At 38.5% G+C, this 25,299-nt stretch overlaps 1 protein-coding gene across 1 annotated transcript in view; it reads left to right on the forward strand.

Moving 5' to 3' along the window:
• The first annotated feature begins 645 nt into the window (after nucleotides 1-645).
• The window catches only part of Zbtb11 (zinc finger and BTB domain containing 11), a 30,659-nt gene continuing 6,005 nt past the window's right edge, over nucleotides 646-25,299 (forward strand). Inside the window, exons 1-6 of the mRNA XM_027943258.3 lie at nucleotides 646-1,200; nucleotides 9,409-9,644; nucleotides 10,513-10,744; nucleotides 19,062-19,906; nucleotides 20,158-20,334; nucleotides 23,243-23,488. Coding sequence (XP_027799059.3) covers nucleotides 651-1,200; nucleotides 9,409-9,644; nucleotides 10,513-10,744; nucleotides 19,062-19,906; nucleotides 20,158-20,334; nucleotides 23,243-23,488 — 2,286 coding nt within the window. The 5' untranslated portion in view covers nucleotides 646-650. The remainder of the gene's footprint in view (nucleotides 1,201-9,408; nucleotides 9,645-10,512; nucleotides 10,745-19,061; nucleotides 19,907-20,157; nucleotides 20,335-23,242; nucleotides 23,489-25,299) is intronic.

Consider the following 25,299-nt stretch of genomic DNA (forward strand, 5'->3'; position numbering starts at 1 on the left):
GTTTAGCCTCTTGCGCCCTTATAATACATTAAGTGTAAAACAGAGGCCTTCCCCCCTAAATTTATGTAAAAATATATGCAAATAAAGCTAAACGGCACTAGCTACCCCTTCCCATTTCTTTCCAACACGATTGGCTCATCATCATACATGCGGATCCTTCCAGAAAAATCCTGCTTATTCCTTGGGTAATTGCGGGGGCGGGGGGGGGGGGAGGAGGGACAGGGTTTTATAGACAGAAAACTTCTAACATTGAATGCCTTAGGTATTATAATCTTTGTTATGCCTACATTTTCATGTGAATGTGTCCAGTGACATTTGCTAAAGCCTGAATATCTGATGCTTTTATGTCAGGTATCTCAAGGTAGACAAAAACGAACTCATTTACCCTTTGGGGTGTTTCGGGAGGGATAAGCACTGCCCACCAGCTCCTACAAGTGGCTCTTCGGAACACGGGAAAGGGAAAAATAAAAAGGGAAACTGCCAGGACTTAAGATGGCTGCTCAAAACCCCTTCTATTTCCTAGGAAAATCCTACCCGCTTCCAAAATGTCTGCCCGCAGTGCTGACGTCATTTGATCCGCTCCCTCAAGACAGAAAGCGAGAACACTCCAATCCGGGCTCAGTCCACGCCTTTGGCTTGCGTCACTTCCGATGGTGCAGCAGCCATTTTGTCAGTCGCGAGCGGATCCCGCGCGCTGGAGAAGTGCAGTTCCCCCTGGTTACCAACTCGTCTGTTCTCCCTTCAAGCTCCCGGCGCTGTCCAAGAGCGCTCACCAAAGGCGGAGCCGTTCCTCCGCAGAGTGCGGCCACTGCTGTTGCATCTACCCGGGGCTAGTGCGCTGTCTTCCTCCACCACCACTGACAGGCGCCCTCAGGGAGCCGTCGTCCGCGATGTCAAGCGAGGAAAGCTACCGGGCCATCCTGCGCTACCTGACGAACGAGCGCGAGCCCTACGCGCCGGGCACCGAGGGCAATGTCAAGCGTAAAATCCGCAAGGCTGCTGCCTGTTACGTGGTGCGCGGCGGGACTTTGTACTACCAGCGGCGGCAGCGGCACCGCAAGACCTTTGCGGAGCTAGAGGTAGTGCTGCAACCGGAGCGGCGCCGGGGCCTCATCGAGGCGGCACACCTGGGCCCTGGCGGCACTCACCACACCCGGCATCAGACCTGGCACGACTTGTCCAAGACGTACTGGTGGCGAGGTTAGACCTGACCCGCGGCGAGGGTGCGGGACGGCGGCAAGGCCTGCTAGCGCGGCCTGTTGACCCACCACGAGCTGGAGGGTCTTGGACGCCTCTTGCCGAGCCATCCCGCGCTTGGTATCGGAGCGGCTGCCAGGCGGCGTCGAGAGGGTGGGGGACGCGAAAGGAGCCGCACTTCCCACAGGAAGAAGGCCGGGAAGCTGGGGGCGGACCCTCGCCCGGGGTGGGGCCAAGGGGGCTTCCCCGGGGGCCGGGCCAGCTGCAGGGAGGGCGGGACGCCCGCGCCGGGCCTGCCCGCCTCTCTAGGCAGCCCCGGAGGCGGTGGCGCGGTCCCTCGAGAGGTGGCTGTGGTGATTGGCCCGGGATGCTGCGGCTTTTGCCTTTTAAAGTCTGCAGATGATTTTGGTCAGGGACGGCTCGAGCCCAAACCTGGCTGCTGTTTCCAGTGCATTCTGCGCGCGTTTTGGGGAATGGGTTTGAATTTTGCTGGATCTACTGGCCTTATTAAGATTCTCCCTCTATGGCGTACATAAGGAATAATCAATTTGTGTGTAGACTGAAAAAGAGTAATCGTTGAACAGTCATTTTGAATCTCAAGTTTATTGCGATAGTTAAATATAAAGACCATCAGGTACTTTTAATTCCGAATGTTTTAGTGTTCTTCCCTCTGATTCTGGGAACTATGGCGGCACTTTGTATACACAGAAAAGATGAGGATACTGTAATTGTTTTTACTTAATTGTCAGAATTTAATCTCTAAGGTTTCTTAACTCCTTGGAAACCAGTTTAGTAGAGGAGAGCCGGTGCCCTTGGGTTCTTAACCACCTTCCCTTTCCACAAGTTGGAAAATACTAAACCACTCAGAATTAGTTTATAGGCTCATGTTTGAAGACGCTTTGTCAAAAAGGAAGGATTCTGCTACTCTCTGTAGGACTCTGGAGAAATTAAATCATGAGTCTTGTTTTTTTTTTTTTTTCTTTAAATAAAGAAATTAGGCTATGGTCCTAGTTTCTAAAGTTTTGTTTTATTGTTTTTTTATGAGCTTTGTGCATAAAAACTATTCATTTATGAATTTTTGTTTTTTAGAGAATTCTTTTTCGTTTTCAAAACAGTTTGGATCTATATTCTCAAAGGCTTTCCCTTTTCTATTTTAAACGAATATCTGAATTAAATTACTCTGAAGAGTAAATGTAGGGTGAATGCAAGCCACCGTTAGGTTCATTCAGATTTTTTTAAATTCTAAATTGATTATCTTGGTGGTATCTAATCCAGTTTTTGTTTTTTGGTTTTAGTATGCCTTGTCTTAAAAGACGGGGTGGGGGGAGGACCCTGAGACACTGTTTCTGTTAGCTTAATTTTAAAATGAAAGAGTTATATTTGTAGTTATGTGGAATTTCAAAATCCCTGAACACTTAGAGCAGCTAGCTATTCTCAAAGTATAGGAAACCCTGGAGGAAAAGAAGGTTAAAATCTGCCAGGTTAAAATTATTTTATTATACTAATAAAGTATTTTTTTAATGCATTCTCTCCCAAACATACAGTGGAGTTTTCCACAGGTTACATGATAGATGTTATATCACAACAGATTGAAGACAGACACACCCATAATAGTCTTTTGTTAAGCCACACATTTAAAAGATTTTGCAAAAAATGTAGGAGTGCCACTCTTCTCAACCTTTTTTAGAAGTTTTTTTCATAAAAATGCTACTGTGTCAATGTATAATGGGTTTATTACATTATTGATCATCATGCTATTTTGTTTTAATATTTCATCATTTAAAATCAGAATTGCTAGTAAGCATAAGAGCAGTGTACCCTCAATTATTAGCTATTATTTTTGATGTTTGTAAACATTTTTCTTGTTTATATGTTTCCTTAACATAGTCTTATTAGATTAACAAAACTACAGAGGAATGGATATATTTTTCACTAGTCAGTTTCTTCCTATGTAGTTTCAAAATTTGTTAAATCTTAAGCAACTTACATAGTGTGTTTCTGAGTAACAAAGAAGAAAGCTTAAGTTTGATTCTAGATCTAAAGGTGGCATTTACAACAGGTATTGGCAATGATCTAGAACTGATAATTGATAAAAATAAGCATTTCTAACTAACATTTGTTAATGAACTACTTGGTTTCCCAACACCATAAACTACTGGGAGGGTCATCTGGCATCCCAGGTATTTCCCTGTCTCATGCTGATTGGTGGCTGCTAGGGGGTTGCTATGGGTCCCCACCTAGCCTGACTGAGTCAGGGACACCTGGTGCAGCAGATCTCCCCTCTTATTTGTAGATAAACAACTTAGCAGGGTGGGAATGTGCCTAGGACTGCTCTGTGGGTCTTTGGTCAGGCTTTGCTCTGAGGCTGATTTTTCATTCCCCCCTTTGTCTGGAAACTTAGGAACCAATCATGGGGAACCATACTTTGAATTGGGCCTTTTCCCAGGCCATCAATATCTAGTATGATACGCTCTTGTCATTGCTGGGCAGCAGTGGTAAGTAGAAGATCCCATTCAGCCATAATGATCATTATGTTAAACAACCAAGACTCTAAAGTGTGCTGTGTTGGTAAGCGGTGATGTTCAATAAGTTATGTGTATTAAAAGCATTTTCTACTTAGACATTTTCAAGTTAAGACGGGTTTATTGGAACATATAACCTGTTGTAAGTTGAGCATCTGTACTTCTGAGATTGGAAAATCTGAGTGAGAAACTGTTCCTCAGGCTGATGATCCATTAAAGTACAGGTTGTATCTCTTATCCAAGGTGCTTTGGACCAGAAGTGTTTCTTATTTCAGATATTTTTAAAATTTTGAAATATTTGCATATACATAATGAGACATATCTAGGATAGAACCCAAGTCTAAATGCAGAACTTATTTTTTATATGCACCTGATACACATACCTTGTAATTTTATACAGTATTTTTGGTGCACCTTAGATGAATGTGGCCTATTACATGAAATCAGGTGTAGTATTTTCCACTTCCAGGCACTCAAAAAGTTTCAATTTTGGATTTTCAGGTTAGGGATGCTTGACCTAATTTATGTCTCATTACTCAGTAAATAAATAACCTTTTATTAGTAGCTTGACATCCAAAGAGTTATCACAGCGACCATCTTGGGAAAATATAGAAACTTGAATTGTAAAATATAAAACCTTTTAGTTTTCTAAAAATAGCAAAAGGCCTTAAAGTCAGTAAACATAATCTAGATATAAATACAACCTCATCTTTATATTCTTAAATCATTAAAACATTTCTCATTGAGTAAGGAAGTTATTTAGGAGAAACGTCAGAAGAATATTAATCAGCAGATCTGCTTTTTGCCTAAAGTGGCATGTTTCCTGCAGTGAGTTATATTATGCCTTCATAAAATGTATGCTGTATATTTTTATGTGATTTTTTTTTTTTTGGATAGTAAGAAAAAGTAACTTATCTATGGTATAGAAAAGCTCTGGTTGAAAATGTGGGTGAGTGATTCTAAATGCAGGTGAAGCTCTCCAACAATCTGATGGGTAAAATGACTAAATCTAATGGGTAAAAATGACTCTTACACATAACATCTGTAAATTCTGGGATTTGAACACTGTGATATTATTGGTCTTCCAAGGGTATGATACAGAGTAAAAATTTTGCCCTAGGTTAGCATTTTTTAAATAATGTTTTGTTTGTTTGTTTTTAAATGTTCTTAGTTGTAGATGGACACAATACCTTTATTTATTTTTTATGTGGTGCTGAGGATCGAACCCAGGGCCTCACACATGTGAGGCAAGTAAGTGTTTTACCATGGAGCCACAACCCCAGCCCTAAATCTTAAGGTGATCCTATACTGAACCAAGTTTGGAAAACAGTAGGTGAACATATTTAAGCAGATTTTACTATTGGGCCTCCCTATTGCCCAGTGGTGGAGCTATTTGTTCACTACCATCTACCTGTCTGCTCTTTCTTTCTAATTTTTAAAAAAATTTTTTTTTTAGTTGTAGATGGACACAGTACCTTTATTTTATTTGTTTATTTTTGTGTGACGCTGGGGATCAAACCCAATACCTCACACATAACTAGGCAAGGGCTCTACCACTGAACCACAACCCAGGCCCTCTTTCTAATTTTTTATTTTTGTTTTAATTTTTAGTACCGAGATTGAACCCAGAGGTGTATTACTACTGAGCCACATTCCCAGCCCTTTTTATTTTTTATTTTGAGACCAGGTGTCACTAAGTTGCTAAGGGCCTCACTCAGTTGTTGAGGCTGGCCTTGAACTTGTGATCCTGCTACCTCAGCTGACATAAGCATTTGCCACCAGGGCCTCCTGCCCTTTCTTTTCTTAGTAGTTGATCCTAAGGCTGAAGTTATTACATTTCCCAGGCTTCCTTGCAGTTGGATATGGCCATATGTCCGTAGGTTTTCCTATTTGTTACTTTTCATCCTTATTCTAGTGACTTATGTGTATTTTCTCCAATACAGTCTGAACTCAGCCAGTTAATAATTTAATCAGACCTCTGATTATGGAGATTATGTAGAATATACTTAAATGTGAAGAATTGTAAAATGTTTAGAAATATATCCAAGATTAATTAGAAAAAACTTCTTCTTTTAAAATTTAGGACATGGAAATTTCTTTCTTTCTTTTTTTTTTTTTTTTTTTTTTGGTACCAGGGATTGAACTCAGGGGCACTCAACCACTGAGCCACATCCCTAGCCCTGTTTTATATTTTATTTAGAGACAGGGTCTCACTGAGTTGCTTAGTGCCTTGCTATTGCTGAAGCTGGCTTTGAAATCTCAATCCTCCTTTCTCAGCCTCCAGAGCTGCTGGGATTACAGGCCTGGGCCACCATGCCCAGCTAGGACATGGAAATTTCCATAGCAGTACTTCTTATTCTCTAAGGCTATGTTTTCACTTACATATTTCTCTCTCTTTCATATACCCATTCTTTTTCATTGTGATAAAGTACAAATAACGGAAAATATATCATTGTAAGTATATAGTTCATTGGCATTAAATACATTCACATTGTTGTGCAATAATCACCACTGTTTATCTCCAGAATCTTTCATTATCCTAACTCATTTAGTCTTATTTAACTAACCCATTTACTTTTTTTTTTTTTTAAACTTATCCTTATTTTGTTCATTTACCTTTATGTGGTACTGAGGATCAAACCCAGTGCCTCACACATGGACTTGCTATTATACCTTTTATTCAAATTGATTTGTTCTTAAACACAAAAATACAACTTCTGTTGGTCTCTAGAGCTATGCCTTTTATATATCAGACCCGTTGTCACCATAATGAACCTTGCTCTGAGGATCTTGTCATTTCTTAAAGATTATCCCTTTTAACAAAATTAATTGAGGATTATATTTTCACCACATGAATTTTGGACAACACATTCAGGGGGAAGAAGGTCTTCTGTGAACCAATAAATTTGACAGTTTCCTAGGCTGAATAGATTTCTTTTTATAGAAGTTAGTATTTCTAACATGATGTCAAGTTATGTGTCTTTAAAATGAGAATATACTTTTCTGAATTTATTAGTTCAGTGAATACTTTTTTGGGGGAAGGTACCAGGGATTGAACCCAGGGGCGCTTAACTACATCCCTAGTCCTTTTTGATATTTTATTTAGAGACATCAGTCACTGAGTTCCTTAGGGCTTCGCTACGTTGCTAAAGATGGCTTTGAACTTGTGATCCTCCTGCCTCAACCTCCTGAGTCACTGGGATTACAGGCGTGAGCCACCACACCTGGCTCAGTGAGTGAGAGTGTGTGTGTGTATTAAACCCAGGCCTTAAGTTTGCTAAGTAAGCCCTCTACCACTGGGCTAAATTCCCAAGCGCTTTTTATTTTTAATTTGTATGGGGGATTGAATCCAGAGGTGCTCTACCATATCTCTGAGCTACATCCCCAGTTCTTTTATTTTTTATTTTGAGATAGGGTTTCACTGAGTTGCTAAGGGTCTCACTAAATCGATGAGGCTGGCCTCAAAACTTTGGATTCTATTGCCTCAGCTTCCCAAGTTGCTGGGATTATAGGCATATGCCCCTGGGTCTGGCTTTTTTTTTTTTTTTTTTTTTTTTTGAGACGGTCTGTAAGTTGCCCAGGCTGGCCTCCAACTTAAAAAAAAAAAAAAAAAAAAAAAAATTATTTTTTAGTTGTGAGTGGATACAATACCTTTGTTTTATTTTTACGTGGTGCTGAGGATCGAACCCAGTGCCTTACACATGCTAGGCAAGTGCTCTACCCCTGAGCCCCAGCCCTAGCCCCTAGCCTCCAACTTTGATTCTCCTGCCTAAGCCTCCTGAGTAGCTGGGATAACAGACGAGCCATCACACCCAGTGTTCAGTAAATGAATACTTTTTTTAAGAGTGGGATACAATATAGCTTAGGAAATACTGTTTGAATACTATCCACAAACTGAAAGTATAAGGAATTTGGCATAATTGGACATCTTAAAACTTTTCAGGATTATGCTATATACCTCTGTATCATTATTACCGGAAAATAAACTTTTATTTGATTTATTTGGGTATGAGAGGGATAGGTTTCTGCCACAAGATTGTACAAACATGTTCCTGTGTAAGTAGCATAACTACTAGCTCTGCCATTTACTTAGTATGACTTGGGATTAGTTACATACCTGTTAGGGCTTCGTTCTTCTCTTCAGTAGAATGGTTATCAGTTGTTCCTGCCCTATAAGGACATTGGGTTTGTGTCTGTGAATGTATATAAAGTCTTTCCTGCTTGCCCAATCACTCTACCCTAGCCTTTTGAGTTGAAAGTTGAAATTCAGAACAGGCTTTTGTCAGTCACTTGTATACAATCAACTTTTGTTACTTATGCTGCTGTTATTTCATATACCCCTAAAATCTCATAACTTTCAAAAACTAAAGATTTCTTTTGGGAGCTGAAGTTGTAGCTCAGTGGTAGAGCACTTGCCTAGCACACGTAAGGCACTGGGTTTAATCCTCAGCACCACATAAAAAAATAAACTAAATAAAGATTTTTAAAAAATTTTAAAAGATTCCTTTTACATTCTCACTATATAAGTTTTTTTTTTTTTTTAGTTGTAGATGGACACAATACCTTTTATTTATTTATTTATTTTTATGAGGTGCTAAGGATTGAACCCAGTGCCTCCCAGAAAAGTGCTCTCCACTGAGCCACAGCCCCAGTCCTTACTATATTTTGATTGTAGTCCTGTTCCAGGCTGCAGATTGACCCACTCCCCCTTTGTCTCTCTGTGACATAGGTTAAGGAACAGCATCCTGCTAGGACATCATCCTAGTTTTTGAGAAAGGGGACAAAGATCAGGGAAGTGATGAGAAATACTAAGTCCTCTTAAAGCTTCTGTTCAGATATGGCACACATCATATCACTTCACATTCCACTGGCTAAAAACCAAATGCGTGGTCAAATCTGATGTCAGTGGGATGGAGAAGTATTATACTTGAGCTGCATGAAATTGTTTCTGTAGGTCAAAAACAGTTGAATATTTCACATATAGTCATGTATTGATTTACAACAGGGATAAATTCTTGAGAATTGAGGAATTCATTGTTAGGCAATTTCTTGGTTGTATGAACATCACAGAATGTACTTATGAATCTAGATGGTATATCCTATGGCATACCTAGGCCATATTATAATCTTATGTGGATCAAAGTTGATTGAAACCTTTTTATAAAATTTGGTAGTAGGGATTGAACCCAGCAGTGTTTAACTACTGAGCTACAACCCCAACTCTGTTTTTTATTTTGGGACCTGGTCTTGTTAAGTTGCCTGGGACCTTGCTAAGTTGATGAGGCTGGCCTTGAACTTGTGGTCTTCCTGTTTCAGCCTCCCAAGTCACTGGAATTATAGGCATGCACCACCACACACCCACCTCTGAAACATCGTTATGCAGTTTATGACTGTAGTTTTTGTCACATGGATGCATTGTAATGCATATGGAGTTGAGTATGGTGATATAATTATCTTATGGTGGAGGAAGTGAATAAGAATAAAAAACAAACCTCATGGAAGTCACTATCATTTATATCTATTTACTTTTGAAAAAAAAGTATCTAAAGAATTCCACATTCTTTATGCACATGAGTGTGTTTATACATGCAGTTGAACATACATAGTATACACAAATAATGATATATTCTTCAATTTTCAAAAAAAAACAGTATTAAATTTGACTTATTAATTTTTATTTTTATTGTAGGTATATTAAAGCAAGTCAAAGATTACATTAAACAGTGTAGCAAATGCCAGGAGAAACTAGATCGCTCCAGGCCAATATCAGATGCTTCAGAAATGTTGGAAGAATTGGGGTTAGACCTTGAATCTGGAGAAGAAAGTAATGAATCAGAAGATGACCTGAGCAACTTTACTTCACCTCCATCTACAGCCTCTAGGTCTTCAAAAAAGAAGCCAGTTTCCAAACATGAACTTGTATTTGTAAGTGGTACTTTCCATTCAGCTTTAACATTTTTAACTGATGTATTACTGTTTGCAGTCTTGGTGAGTTTTATTTTTTAAACCACCGACACTGCTTGACTTGGCATTGATGTTGAAGATTTAACAGGTCTTTATGTCTGAGGTAGAGCTAATTAAATAAGACAAAATGGGTTATATACTATGTTGTTATATAAGCTACAAGTATATTAAAGATTGTCTTTTTATTCATTATAAATATTCTTGTTATTCTCCAGAATGAATTTAGTATCCTGTTGATTTGTTGTTAATTCCCCCACTTCACTTCCTTTGTTATGATAATATTGGCACAGGTAGACAGAATACTTTTTGGGAGCAATCTCTGGGTCATGCAGCAAGGTAAAAATTACCTAGCTCAGTTTTTGGTTGTAGTTTTCTGGGTTTTTGTTTGTTTTTTGCCTCATGAGTGTTATAAATCACCAAATTTCTGATAAGTAAGAAGAGGTAGCAAGAAGTGAGATATACATTTTTCTTAGGTTAAGTAGCATAAACATAGTAGAACATAGTGATACCTTTTTGTTTAAATATATAGGTAACAGAGAAAGAATATCAGCTTATTTTTTTCTTAGCTGTTAAAACAGTAAAAAGTACAGATGATTCCCATATACATATATGTATATGTAATAGCGTGTGTGTGTGTGTGTGTGTGTACGTGTGTATACACATATATATAGTGTTGTGTGTGTTTGTGTGTATAATATGAATAAAATACTACCCCCACCCTGCTCCGGTGCTGGGTGGCTAACCCAGGGCCTTCTACACATTAGGCAACCACGCTACCACTGAGCTATATTTTCATAATACACCTCTTGACATCATCTTATTTTGACAGGTTGATACCAAAGGAGTGGTAAAACGATCTTCTCCAAAACATTGCCAAGCTGTCTTAAAACAACTGAATGAACAGAGACTATCCAATCAGTTCTGTGATGTTACTTTGTTAATTGAAGGAGAAGAGTACAAAGCTCATAAATCTGTTTTGTCTGCTAATAGTGAATATTTTCGAGATCTTTTTATTGAGAAAGGTGCTGTTTCAAGTCATGAAGCTGTGGTGGATCTTTCTGGTAAGAATTTTGTAATTCCTTGATTTTTATTAATTAGTACATTCCAGAAGAGGGTTGTGTGTTTATCTGTGTGTCTTCCAAAAACAGGATTTATACTAAAGTAAAGGCCTATTTATAAAAGCAGACCCTAATCAACTGAAAAATTCCTTCTTTTTAGCAAGGGTTTTAAGATAGAATTAGGAGAAAAGCTTGTATTATCACTGCTTCTTAGTTCCGACAGTTGTACCAGAATTATTATTTCTTGGATTTCAACTGTTGAAAATAGTTTGGTGGGAAATCCACAACTGTATCAATATTATTACATTAAATGAATATGTTGCCTGTTTATATATATTTTGTGGGACATGTGACTGTACATAGAGTATTTCTGTAAGTCTAGTTTTTGCTTTTTAAGATTAATCACTAGGCCAGGCACAGTAGTGCATGCATATAATCCTAGTCACATGGAAGCTGAGATAGGAGGATCTCAAGTTCATGGCCAGCCTCAGCAACATAAGAAAACACTGTTGAAAAATAAAAAAGGGCCGGAGATGTAATTCAGTGGTAGAATATTCCTGGATTCAGTCCCCAAAAGATTAATCATCAGAATCATTAGGTTAAATTGTCAAATAGAAATAAAAATTTCAGATAAGGTTTTTTTGGTTATTTTTATTATTATTGTAAGTGAATAGTTCTCCTTTCTTTTGGCCTTGATAGAATATATATATTAGCTTATGAATCAACAGATGAATCTTTGGGAAGAATTAAAACAGGTAACCTCATTTGCACATTTCATCATAATATAAACTTGTTACAGTTTTTGTATTATTGGTTTCACTATTTTTGCCTTACATTTTTTTAAATCTCTCCTAGGAAGACAAATACAAACATTTTTTCTTAGCAGTAGCTTTATGATTGCATAAAGCAGAAGTTTTCGGTTAAGCATTTATTCGGTGCAAGCAATTAGCCTAAACTCAAGATTATATTCTAGATTTGGTGTCCTCCCTGCTCCCAGGGTTTGGTGACTCAAAGGAGAAAATATGCCCTTTGCTGAACTATCTGAATAATTTAGTTTTCTTTTTATGTATTGTTCAGCAAATGTAATATAAGTCTGTAACAGGTGAATTAGATACTATTTAAAAATATATTATCTACTTAATAAAGATATAAAATATATATAAACTATATAACGTGTACAATATAATTTTATCTGTGGGTTTTTGCTTTTTTTTTTTTTTTGGTTGTTGTTGTTTTGGTATTTTTTGTTGGTAGTACAATAAATAATAAAGGCAAACTTATATCAATTCTATCCAAATGCATATTTTCCATATATGTTTCAATGATTTTTAATGCCTTTCTTGCTTCAGGCGTTAACATTCGGGGTGAATTTGGATCTGATGGACCTTTTAGGATATCAAATAAAGGTCCCAACTCTCCTGTTGGTATTCCTACATAAGGCCTTATCCAATTTATGTCTCCTAATAACTTTTGAAAGTCATTAAGTGATTTGAGTTGATCTACTCGTATTTGAATTTTTGGTGGACGGACCATGGTTGAGGATAATAGAACTCCTAAATAATTAATTGGAAAATTTAATTGTACTTTATCTATTGCTATCTCTAGATTATAATTTTTTAATAAGTTTGTAAGTGTGGCATAACATTCTAGCAATGTGTTTTTATCTTTGTGTGCTAATAATACATCATCCATATAGTGAAATATTTGTAGTTCAGGATTTTGATTTCTAAGTGGCTGGATTGCTTTGTTAACATAAATTTGACACATAGTTGGGCTGTTAGCCATCCCTTGAGGGAGTACTTTCCATTCATATCTCTGATCAGGACCTTCATGATTCAGTGCAGGGATAGTAAATGCAAAACGTGGACTATCCTCAGGATGAATTGGAATTGAAAAAAAACAATCTTTAATATCTATAACTAAAACATACCAGGTTTTTGGCAAAGCAGACAACTGAGGAATCCCTGATTGAGCAGGTCCCATAATAACCATCTCATTATTAATGGCTCTTAAATCTTGCAATAATCTCCATTTACCAGATTTCTTTTTGATGACAAAAATGGGAGTATTATGGGGAGATACAGAAGGTTGTATATGTCCTTCTGCTAATTGTTGTTTGACCAGGTCATGGGCTGCTTGTATCTTTTCTTTAGTCAGGGGCCACTGAGGAACCCATACTGGTCTTTCTGATTTCCAAGTAATTTTTATTGTCTCAGTGGCCCTTTCTGAAAATCCAACCCATGTCTGTCTGTTCCTTGATCTATTTGTATTGGTGCTGCTATACCTTGTTCTTGTTTTTCTAATCTTTTTCCTTTCCTAAAACCTTGTCTAGTCATAATAGTGGGTGCATTTTGGTTGAAGTTATTTGTTAATGTCAAACCTAATTGATCTAGGACATCTCGTCCCCATAAATTTACGGGAAGATGATCCAATACATATGGCTGTATAGTTCCTTCACATCCTTCAGGATCCTTCCAATCTAATACCATTGCACTTCTATGGGGATTAGTCGCCACTCCTAGGCCTCGAAGCGTTTGAGTGGCTTGTTGTAATGGCCAATGTTTTGGCCATTCTTGACGAGAGATGATGCTAAGGTCTGCACCTGTATCCAGTAGTCCATTAAATTCATGTCCTTGAATATTTAGTTTTAGCATGGGGCGAGAATCTAAATTTAAAGAAAGCATAGCCCAATCTACACCTGTGGAGCCTAATCCCTTGGAACCTCTTTCTACAGTACGACTGGAAAATTTATCATGTAGGCTGGGTATTATTAGTAACTGTGCTATTCTATCTCCTGGTGAAATTACTGATATACCCTTTGGAGAACTGGCTATAATTTTTATTTCACCTTCATAATCGGGATCAATTACCCCAGGACTTATCATAAGTCCTTTTAGAGTAGAAGAGCTGCGTCCCAATAATAAGCCTACTGTTCCTTTGGGAAGAGGTCCTTTCACCCCTGTGGGAATGATTTGAACTCCCATCTCTGGAGTTAGTACTGCTCTGGCGGAGGCGCAGATGTCCAACCCTGCGCTCCCTCTGGTTTGTCTGATGAGGGATCTGATGGACAATGTGTCCTGGGCACTACCCTGATGGGGTTGCTGGGTTCCTCCAGTGCTCCGTATATTTGTGGTTTTGGGCCCCAGAGCATTGGGCCCCCCTGTCCGTTTTTTGGCAATGGAGCCCGATGCCTTTCTCCACGATATCGTGGATAAACACCTGGTCCTTGTTCGTTTTTTGATAATGGAGTACCCTCTATGGTGGTTTGAGAACGGCATTCATTAGCCCAATGTCTCCCTCTACGGCATCGTGGGCAAATACCTGGTATTCTACTCCTTTGATACCTAGTTTTGTTAAACCCTCCTCCTATGGGGCAATTCCTTTTAAAATGTCCTGTTTGTTCACAATTGTAGCATGTTCTTGGCCTGGCATCTAAAGCCTGTTTTACTGCAGCTGCCACAATTTGCCCTTGTTCATTAATGTCTCTGGCATCTAAAGCCTGTTTTACTGCAGCTGCCACGACTTGCTCTTGTTCATTAATGTCTCTACATAATTTAATATATGTGTTTAAATCTTCATGTTTCCATGGTCTAATGATATCTCTGCACCAACGATTCGCTTGCTCATAAGCCAGGTGTTTTAGTAATGGCATTGCTTGTTCTGTATTCCCAAAAACTCTGGTAGCTGTTTGAATAAGCCTATCTACAAATTCAGCATAAGGTTCATTAGCTCCTTGTATTACCTTAGATAATTGACCTTGTAAACCTCCATGTCCTTGTAAAGTCTTCCATGCCTTAATTGCATCTGCAGCAATTTGTGCGTATACGCCAGGATCATATGCAATTTGTTGCTGCTGATCCTCATAAGGTCCCTTTCCTAACAACATATCTAGATTTCTCTGAGGATAACCAGCTGCTGCATTTCGCCTAGCCGTCTCCTTGCAAAATTCCTCATTGGCAACCTTCCATAACAGGTATTGTCCTCCATTTAGCACAGCTTTACACATATTAGCCCAATCTGCTGGCGTCATGTTCAAGTTGTTAATGGATTCGACCATGCTTACAGTGAAGGGTGCTTGAGGACCATAGGTTGTTACAGCCTCTTTTAGCTGCTTCACTGTTTTGAAATTTAAAACTTGGTAAAATCGCTGCCCTCCTGCCTCAAATACAGGGCATGTTAATATTTGAGATCTTGTCTCAGGATCCCAACTATCAACTGCGGGGGTTGGGGACCTCCCAGCATATGGAGGTGGCCTTGTTAGTTGGACACTTACGTCCTCTGGTGATAGAAAGGTGTTAGTAGCAGTCTCCTGTAGAGGTGGTGCTGTTGGTTGGACACTTACACCCTCTGGTGATAGAAAGGTGTTAGTAGCAGTCTCCTGTTGTAACTTTCCCCCTGATGGCTTTTTCTGTTTTACACTTTCTTTCTCTGTCTAACTTGAGAGGCCTTCTCTTTTACTTGAATCTTTTCCTCTGTCTGACTAACTTGAGAAGCCTTCTCTTTTACTTGAATCATTATGTCTTCTCCTTCCTCTACTATTGTCTGAACTGAAGGCTTTGGACTAAGCAAACAAGACACCAACGCCCACAATGTCAATGTGCCAACTGGCAGAGTCCCTGGGCTTTTCTTTTCTATTCTTTTTAAATCTTCACCATGATGGTTCCATTGTGATATATTTAACAACTCCTCCTTAAAAAGCCATGGGCTACATTTTTGTATTGTATCAACGTATGCCCTGACTGCTATTGATTTTACTGGGATGCCTCCTTCCTCTAACAATTTACTTAACACTCTTTCAGTTTGTTTTTTACTAATTTCTGATCCCGTATTTCTACTATAATACAACCCAACAAGATGACGCCTAACAAAACTGAAACAGAGTGAAACAAAATTGAAACAACACAAAATCATTATAATAGCCTCCTGAAATGTCCATCCGTCCTTTCTCCCTATCTGTTCCTCAGATGTGAGCGGTTTTTCTTCCATCTTACACATCTCCAGGGACAGGCAACTTAAAACAAAAGTGAAACAAAGTAACAAAAGAAGAATCTTAAAATGGCTACCCATCCTCTTGCCCTGCCCTCAGGGGCGAGCAGTTCACTTACCCTCAGTCGCTCCCCGTGCGAGCCACCAGAATGCCGCAGTCTGGCTGGGCACAATCAGGAATGCCGCAGTCTGGCTGGGCACAATCAGGAGCCACTTGTCAAAAGAAACTAACTTTATTTTTAGAACCACACACCAAACCACACAGCTCCTCAGGAAAACCCCTCAGAGCCTCAACTGCCACCACCGGCTTTCCACAAGCCTGTCTCTCCCCTCACAAGCTTCTTTCCACCTCCCACAATCCTCCTGCTCTTGAGGCCGATTGGCTGGGTCACGTGGGCAGAGCCAAAAAGTCCCCCAATGAGCAGCTCCGTGGTCTGAAAGGGCAGGGAAACAGTCCAATGAGCATCACCGCAGAGGAGCCAATCAGCTAGATGTTGCTGGGGCCGCTGTGAGCCAATCATCAGCCGGCAGCTGGAAGTTTGCTGGGGCCCCTTCGGCTGTGGCTCTCAACAGGTACTGGGGATTGAACTCAGGGGCACTCAAAGACAGGGCTTCACTGAGTTGCATGGCGCTTCACTTTTGCTGAAGATGGCTTTGAACTCACCATCCTCTTGTCTCAGCCTCCCAGGACACCGGGATCATAGGCGTGTGCCACCATGTCCAGCTATCTGTTTTTTAATATAGTTAAAGCTAGTTAATGTATTTGAATTTGTCACTGTTTTATGTTCTCTCCCACTCAAGACCATAAAGATATTTTCACATATTGGCTCTTTAAAAGTTTTATAGTTTTTCTTTCACTTTTTAACATCTAATCTATTTGGAATTCACTTTTGTTTGAGATAAGTGTTCATTTTTGCTGTATAAATCACTTGTCTGTGAACCATTTAGTGAAAACTTATTCCTGTACCATTCATTAGTCATGCACATTGTATTATAAAACATTTTTATGTTTGGGAATAATTCTAAATCCTCTGTTTTGTTCTTTGGTTTTCTCTTCCTGCACTGTTATTTGGTCTTAATTACTTTAGATATGTAGTAGTAAGAAAAGTCTCCCTTTTTTGGGGGGTGGGGGGATACTGGGGATTGAATCCAAATGCACTTTACCACTGAACCATGTCCCCAGCCCTTTTTATTTTTAATTTTGAGACAGAGTCTCACCAAGTTGCTGAGGCTGGCCTTCAATTTGTGATCCTGTCACCTCAGTCTCCCAAGTTGCTGAGATTACAGGCATGCACCACAGTGCTTTGCTTCCCATCTGTTTTGTTCAGGTGGATCTTAGCAATTCATAACCCTTTGGTATTTCACATAAAGTGTAAAATCAGCTTGTTGATTTCCAGCAAAAAGAAAAGAATGAGTGTATTTTTATGGGGATATATAGAATTAGTAAAGTTTTAGAAATTTATCCATACAGGTGCTATATATTTTTTCTTAGATTTATTCCAAAGTATTTTATACCTTTTGGTTCTATTTTGATGTTTTCTTAAAACTGTATAATTTCCAATTTATTTTTGAATATAGCAGTTTTATGTATGGTTCAATTTTGCTTGAAAAGTGTGCAATTTTTTTTTTTTTTTTTTTAGTTCAATGCAGTATTCAATATATTGTGAATTAGGTCAACTTTGTTGATTTCTTTTCTTTTCTTTTTCTTTTTGGTATCAGGGACCTAAGCTAGGGGCACATTACCACTGAGCTACAGCCTCAGCCTTTTTTTTTTTTTTAATACCTTTATTTTATTTGTTTATTTTTTTATGTGGTGCCAGGGATCAAACCCAGTGCCTGACGCATGCTAGGCAAGCACTGTACCACTGATCCACAATCCTAGCCCCTCAGCCTTTTTTTAATATTTGATTTAGAGACAGGGTCTCGCTGAGTTGCTTAGGACTTTGCTAAGTTGCTGAGGCTGGCTTTAAACTTATGATCCTTTAGCCTCAGCCTCCTTAGCACCTGGGATTACAGGTGTGTGCCATCAAGCCCAACTTATCTAGTTTGTTTTGTTTTTTTAAGTATTTTTTTAGTTTTTGATGGACTTTATTTTTTATTCATTTATATTTGGTGCTAAGAATTGAACCCTGTGCTTCACACATGCTAGGCAAGTGCTCTACCCCTGAGCCACAACCCCAGCCCACCAGTTTATCTAGTTTTATAAATCATGATTGTTAAGAATTTAAAATGGCTTTTGAAAGTAAATCCTTAAGCATATTATCATATATGCTTCATGCATATCATTATTATTTCATTCCTTAGAACCATTATAAGCAACCTATAGCCCATAGGCCAAAATCCTTTTCCCTCTTCATAAAGAAAGTGGTATTAGAACACAGCCATACCCATTGTATACATATGATTTTCCAGCTATGACATCAGGGCTGAGCATTTGTAACAGACACTTTGGCACTTTATGGCCTACAATATTTATTATTTGATTCTTTTCAGAACATTTTTTGCTGACTCCTGCCTTAGATCTTGCTTTTTATTTTTAGTTGTGGGAACATTTCATTATTTTTTTTGTACTGGAGATTGAACCCTGGGGTGCTTTACCACATCTTCAGTCCTTTTTATTTTTTGTTTGGAGACAGGGTCTTACTAAGTTGCCCAGGCTGACCTTGAATTTGTGATCTTTCTACCTCAGCCTCCCTCAAATGGGATCACAAGGTATATACTACCATGCCCAATTTCAAAAGTTTCTAGGGGCTGGGGATGTGGCTCAAGCGGTAGCGCGCTCGCCTGGCATGCGTGCAGCCCGGGTTCAATCCTCAGCACCACATACAAAAACAAAGATGTTGTGTCTACCGAAAACTAAAAAATAAATATTAAAATTCTCAAAATTTTTTTTTCTATATGGGCTACTATTATTAGCATACAGCTGTACTTACTCGAGGTTAGGGAACAGGTTGGTTGAACCCTGCCTACTTGCCTACCTCTCCCCCCGCTTTTTTTAACCCTCTGTTCTCCAGCAGCTGTTTCTTGAATGAATTTTAAGGAACCCCCATGGTTCTAAGGAGTACAGTTTGAAAATGATTGCCTTACAGCATCTCTTGAGGTAGTAAGTCTACTATTTTCTGCATTAGGTATTAAGAGACTCAGCTCATAGAAGTGACTTAGTCAATGACTTAATAAGCAGCCAGAATAGATAGTGAGTCCAGGGGTAATTGCAGAACAAATGGCCATAATTACCTTTTATTATATTTTATATTGTCATAATTCTATATTATTTTTATAGAGTCGTGTAGTTATGATTGACTTTTTTGTCCCCTACCTTTCTTGTCTCATATAGGTTTTTGTAAGGCAAGCTTCCTTCCTTTGCTGGAATTTGCCTATACTTCTGTACTAAGTTTTGACTTCTGTAGCATGGCTGATGTGGCCATTTTAGCTCGTCATCTTTTCATGTCAGAAGTTTTAGAAATTTGTGAAAGTGTACATAAACTAATGGAAGAGAAGCAGTTAACAGTATACAAGAAGGGTGAAGTACAGACAGTTGCATCTACCCAGGACTTATCAGAACAAGGTGGAGATACAGCACCTCTAGTGGCTAGCAATGAAGGAACCACAACTACTTTATCTAATGAACTTGGGGATTGTGAAATTGTACTACTGGTAAATGGAGATTTGCCAGAAGCTGAGCAGAACGGAGGGCTAGTACGACAGCCTGAGCCCCAAGTTTCTTCTGCACCTGAATCTGCTCTGTCATCTATAGAATGTGTAACTGATTCCCATCCTAAAATGGAGTCTGTTGACTTAGTAACTAAAAACAACCAGTCAGAACTAGAAACTTCAGACATCAGAGAAGATGGCATGGTTTCTAATTTTCATCCTAAACTTTCAAAAGAGAATGTAATCAGTAGCTCTCAAGAGGACAATGATATGGGAAATGACTCCTCAATTGAAGAAATCTGTGTTGATGACATTTTGAAACAGAGGCAAAACTTTGATCAACCTTTAAAAGATGAGGAAAATCTAGTTACACCAACAGAAAAGACAGACCCTGGACCTGATGATGATACTTATAGAAGCAGGCTTCGGCAGCGTTCTGTTAATGAAGGGGGGTATGTCCGACTTCACAAAGGCATTGAGAAAAAGCTACAGAAACGTAAAGCCATTCCCAAGTCAGCAGTTCAACAGGTATGATGTAAAAAGGGGTTGTCCTTTGTAGTGTTACCCTTAAGTTGAAAGTGTTCTAATGATGAACTTAAATCTATCATAAAAATAACTTGGGGAGATAGGTACAAGACAGCAACTTAATGTTTGAAAAAACAGTATTAATGAGATAATATGAATTTGAAGTGTTTTGATCAGAAATTTATAACATGAATCTTGACCTTAGTAACCAAAACATGTATATTTACTTAGATTGATTTCTATTCCTTAACCAGGTAGCCCAGAAATTGGTTCAAAGAGGGAAAAAAATGAAACAGCCAAAAAGGGACTCTAAGGAGAATGCTGAAGAAGTGTCCCATAAATGTGGGGAATGTGGAATGGTTTTTCAGAGACGGTATGCCTTTATAATGCACACACTGAAACATGAAAGAGCTAGAGAATACAAATGTCCAGTAAGTATCTGAAAAGCTAACCAAAGATGGCTCTAAGCTCATGAATAGAATCCTCCTTACCTTACTTAATGCTTGGTTATTATTTCTACACTGGTACTCTCTCTATATATTTATCTCTTATTTATTTATTTTTTTGGGGGGGTACTGGGGATTGAATTCAGGGGTACTCCATCCCTGAGCCACATCCCCAGCCCTATTTTGTATATTTTTTTTAATTTTTAAATTTTTGGTTGTAGTTGGACACAATACCTTGATTTTATTTATTTCTATGTGGTGCCGAAGATTGAACCCATGGCCTCGTATGTGCTAGGCGAGTGCTCTGCCACTGAGCCACAACCCCAGTCCCCTATTTTGTATTTTATTTAAAGACAGGGTCTCACTAAGTTTCTTAGCACCTTGCTTTTGCTGGAGGCTGGCTTTGAATTTGTGATCCTGTTGCCTCAGCCTCCTGAGCCGCTGGGATTACAGATGTACACTACCGTGCCTGGTGCTGTCTTCTCTTACATTGCTGTAAGGATCGTCTTCTGATTCATACATTTCATTTACACGCCACCCCCCCCCAAAAAAAAAAAAAAATTCAGTGATTCACCTTTGATTCCACAATATAAGGGATTCATCAAGACAATAGTGAAAGAAAATCCCAGATGGAGCTATGTACCAAGCAATAGGGAACAGCCAGAGCAGGTTGAAATAGAACATAATGCTTTGACAGATTTCTAGTAAGTGATGATGTGTTCTATGGTGAAATTTTTTTTTTTTTTTTTTTTTTTTTTTGGTACTGGTACTGGGAATTAAACCCACAGGCACTTTACCACTGAGCCACATCCCCAGCCCTTTTTATTTTTTATTTTTGAGAATGAGTATCACTAAGTTGCTTGGGGCCTTGCTTGGTTGCTGAGGTTGGCTGAACTTCAATCCTCTTGCCTTAGTCTCCCAAGCTGCTGAGATTGCAAGTGTGCGCCACCATCCCTGGCTGGTGATGTGTTTTAAATTTCCTGCCAGTAGATAATTGGAAGAAGAGTTTGGTGATGATAAGGGCTGGGGTTGTAATTTTGTGTTGGAGTGCTTGCCTAGCCTGTAGGAGGCCCTTGGTTCAATCTCCAGTACAGGGGTAAGAAAAAAAAAAAAAGGAAGAAAGGATCATAGAATATCAGGTAGCCCAACTTTAATAACATTTGCATCCTAATAAAACAAACTCATTAGATATAATTATAAACTCATTAGATATAATAGATTTAATGTGATATGACTATATTGTTGAATGTAGGGAAATGGATATAATGCACATACATAGAGAAATGAAGGAGAAAAATCAGTTTTAATTATGTGTGTTACTTAAGCTGCAAAATAAGCATTAAGAGAAAATGAGGGGAAAAGTTAACTCTAGAAGTAAAATGTGATGGAGATCATGGCCCAGGAGACCTGTTTTTTATATTTATTTATTTATCTCTTTGTTTTTGTGGTGCTGGGAATTGAACCCAGGGCCTTATTCATTCAAAGCAAGCACTCTACCAACTGAACTGTAGCCACAGCCCTTATTTATTTATTTATTTTTTATATATTTTTTTTAAGTTGTAGTTGGACACCTTTATTTTTATTTACTTATTTTTATGTGGTGCTAAGGATAGAACTCAGTGCCTTGCACATGCTAGGCAGGCAGTCTACCACTGAGCCACAACCTAAGCCCCCTTATTTATTTTTTTAAGAAAGAAAAGTTTTAGCGGGGCATGGTGGCGCAAGCCTGTAATCCTAGCTGTTTGGGAGTCTGAGGCCGGTGGATTGCGAGTTCAAAGACAGCCTCAGCAGAAGTGAGGCACTAAGCAAATCAGAGACCCTGTTTCTAAATAAAGAAGGCTGGGTTTGCTGTCAGTGGTTTAGCGCCCCTAGGGTCAATCCCCAGCACCAAAATACATACATAAATAAATAGATGATAGATAGATAGATAAGTTTTGAGCCGGGCATGGTGGTGCATGCCTGTAATCCCAGCAATTTAGGAAGTTGAGGCAGTAGGCTTGCAAGTTCCAGACCAACCTCAGCAACTTGGCAAGAAGACCTTGTGTCAAAACATAAAAAGGGCTGGTGATGTAGCTCAATGGTAAAGTACCTCTGGATTCCATCCCTAGTAATAAAAAAAAAAAAAAAAAAAAAAAAAAGTTTTGGACTGGGTGTGTTTTTCAGTGGTAGAGTGCTTGCCTAGGCTGTGCAAGACCTGGGTTCTGTTTCCATTCCCACCCTCGCTAAAACAATTTTATGATCCCAGATACTTAAGAGGCTGAAGCAGTAGGATTGCAAGTTTGAGGCTAGGCTCAGCAACTTGATGAGACCCTATCTCAAAATAAAAAGGCCTGGGGATATAACTTTGTAGTAAAGTGCCCCTGGATTTAATCCCCCATACTTCCAATAAAAGAAAAAGTTTCATAGGTGATAAGGCTATATAACTTTGATTTTTACAAAAACAAAAATTTTCATGACTCCCCATCAACTGCAAGATAGAATTCAAGGACCATCACTGTCTTAATCTTTCTACTTTTTTCAGCCTCTATTTCTGCTCTAGTACTGTTCATTCATATAGTGATGATATTCCATCTGTCTGTATTCTGCTATTTAAGACCTAACTTAAGCCCAGTCTTTCCTCATTTGCTCTGATAATTCCTTTATCTTAAATTCTGAATTTTTAAAGATACATATTTTTTGCTATAGTTAGATTTTAAACTTCCCCAAAGTAGGTCCTTAGTTATATGTGGATCTTTCATCATTATAATCTGGTACCTAGCATATTGTCTTTTGCCCAATATTTGTTTATAATTGAATGATTGTAATCAGAAATAGAAGGTTGAAATAAGTTGTTTTGTTTGATTTTTTTTAATGGAAATATATTTAGACAGAATTTTTTTACTTTTTCTTTTAGTTATGTAAAAAACAGTTCCAGTACAGTGCCTCATTGCGAGCACACCTTATTCGACATACTAGAAAAGATGCACCAGCATCGTCATCATCCAATTCCACATCTAATGAAGCTTCAGGAACATCATCTGAGAAGGGCAGAACCAAACGAGAATTTATTTGTTCCATATGTGGAAGGACATTACCTAAATTATATTCTCTCCGAATACATATGTTAAAGCACACGGGTGTAAAGCCACATGCATGTCAGGTAAAGCCATGACATTTATTTTGTTATTTAAAGAAAATGAACTATGGTGATGAGTCTGGTCAATGTGTATTCTAGAGTCATTTTACTCTTGTAAAATGTCAGGAAAGATGTATATTTTCCTAAGTTGCCAAGATTAAGGGTGATTCCATATTGTATTCTGTAATTTATTCTTTAAAGTTATCATTTGAAAGAAATTCATTTAAGATGTTTATCAAATTTATTAGGATCTGGAGGATCTGCTGGGTGAGATTAGCCGATTCATCACCCTAATCATCCCTTAGCCCTATAGGACCAACCTGGACTAAAAAGGAGCTGATGACATGGGGCTGGGGCTGTAGCTAAGTGGCAAAGTGCTAGCCTAGCACATGTGAGGCACTGGATTCTATCCTTAGCACCACATAAAGAAATAAAAACAATACAATAAAGGCATGCTGTTCACCTACAATCAATCAATCAAAAAAATGATGGCTTAAACAAACTCCTTGGTTAGAAAAAGTTCTGCCCAAGATATTAATTCTTCCCTGTTGCTGAGGATTGAGGGTATCTAAATACCAAAATATGACTCCTAGATAGAAGAATCCCATGGTTAGTCAGCTTTGTGCCATTTGGAACAGTGAAAAGTTTCTAGTAACATTTGCTGTTTTGCATGTAAGCATGACCCATTATTTTTTATTATTGAATGATTTTTGAACCATTAAAATTTTCATTATTTCTTTTTTCTTAAGCTTTTTATTATATGAAAGCAGAGTACAAGAAAATGAAATGAACAGCTAGGGATGGTAGTACATTCCTGTAATCCCAGCAACTCTCGAGGCTGAATCAGTAGGATCAAAAGTTCAAACCAGCCTGAGAAATTTGGCGAGACCCTGTCTCAAAATAAAAATTAAAAGAAAAAAGGACTTGGGATGGGTGTAGCTCAGTGTAAAGCACCCAGCATCGATATGCCTGGTACCAGTAAAATAAAATAAAAAGAAAATGAGGTGAATCCTCATGTACCCATCATCATACTTTATTATCAGCTCATGGTCAAGTCTGTTTTATTCATACTGTCACTCACTGTTCTTCTCCCTGCTACCCCAGTTACTTTGAATCCAAGTGCTAAGAATCATTTACAAATTTAAATATCAAGTATTAGTTGGGCCTCTTGTCTTCCATTGTAACACTACTCAAAATGTGTGACCACGGAAGAAAGGTACAGAATTAGAGAGTAAAGAGTATAGGAATGTATAGATATTTGACATTGTTTTGACATTTTTGTAATATTTTAACAAAAATGCCTCCCAAGTGGATTGGGGAAAGAAAAAATATTGGTTCTTCATCACAAAAAAAAAAAAAAAAAAGCATTATTTTGTTTGGTATAGGAGGAAATGAAAGTATTATGTTTTTGTTGTTATTATTATTTGTTTAATTTTTTTTGTACTGGGAATTGAAGCCAGCAGCACTTAACCACTGAACCACATTCCCAGTCCTTTTTATTTTTTTTTTCATTTAGAGACTGGATCTCACTAAATTGCTTTAGAGCCCTGCTAAGTTGCTGAGAATAGCTTCGAACTCGCGATCCTCCTGCCTCAGCCTCCCGAGTTGCTGGGGTTACAGGTGTATGCCACTATGCCCCCAGTGAATGTATTGTTCTTTTTTTTTTTCTAGATAGAAATGGACACAACACCTTTATTTATTTATTTATTTAATGTAGTGCTGAGGATTGAATCCAGAGCCTCACATATGCTAGGCAAAGTGCTCCACCACTAAGCTACAAACTCCAGCCCCGAATGTATTGTTCTTAATTAGACTTCCATGTTTCTTAAATTTAA

This window comes from Marmota flaviventris, chromosome 8 (assembly GCF_047511675.1).
Source record: "Marmota flaviventris isolate mMarFla1 chromosome 8, mMarFla1.hap1, whole genome shotgun sequence".
NCBI lineage: Eukaryota > Metazoa > Chordata > Mammalia > Rodentia > Sciuridae > Marmota > Marmota flaviventris.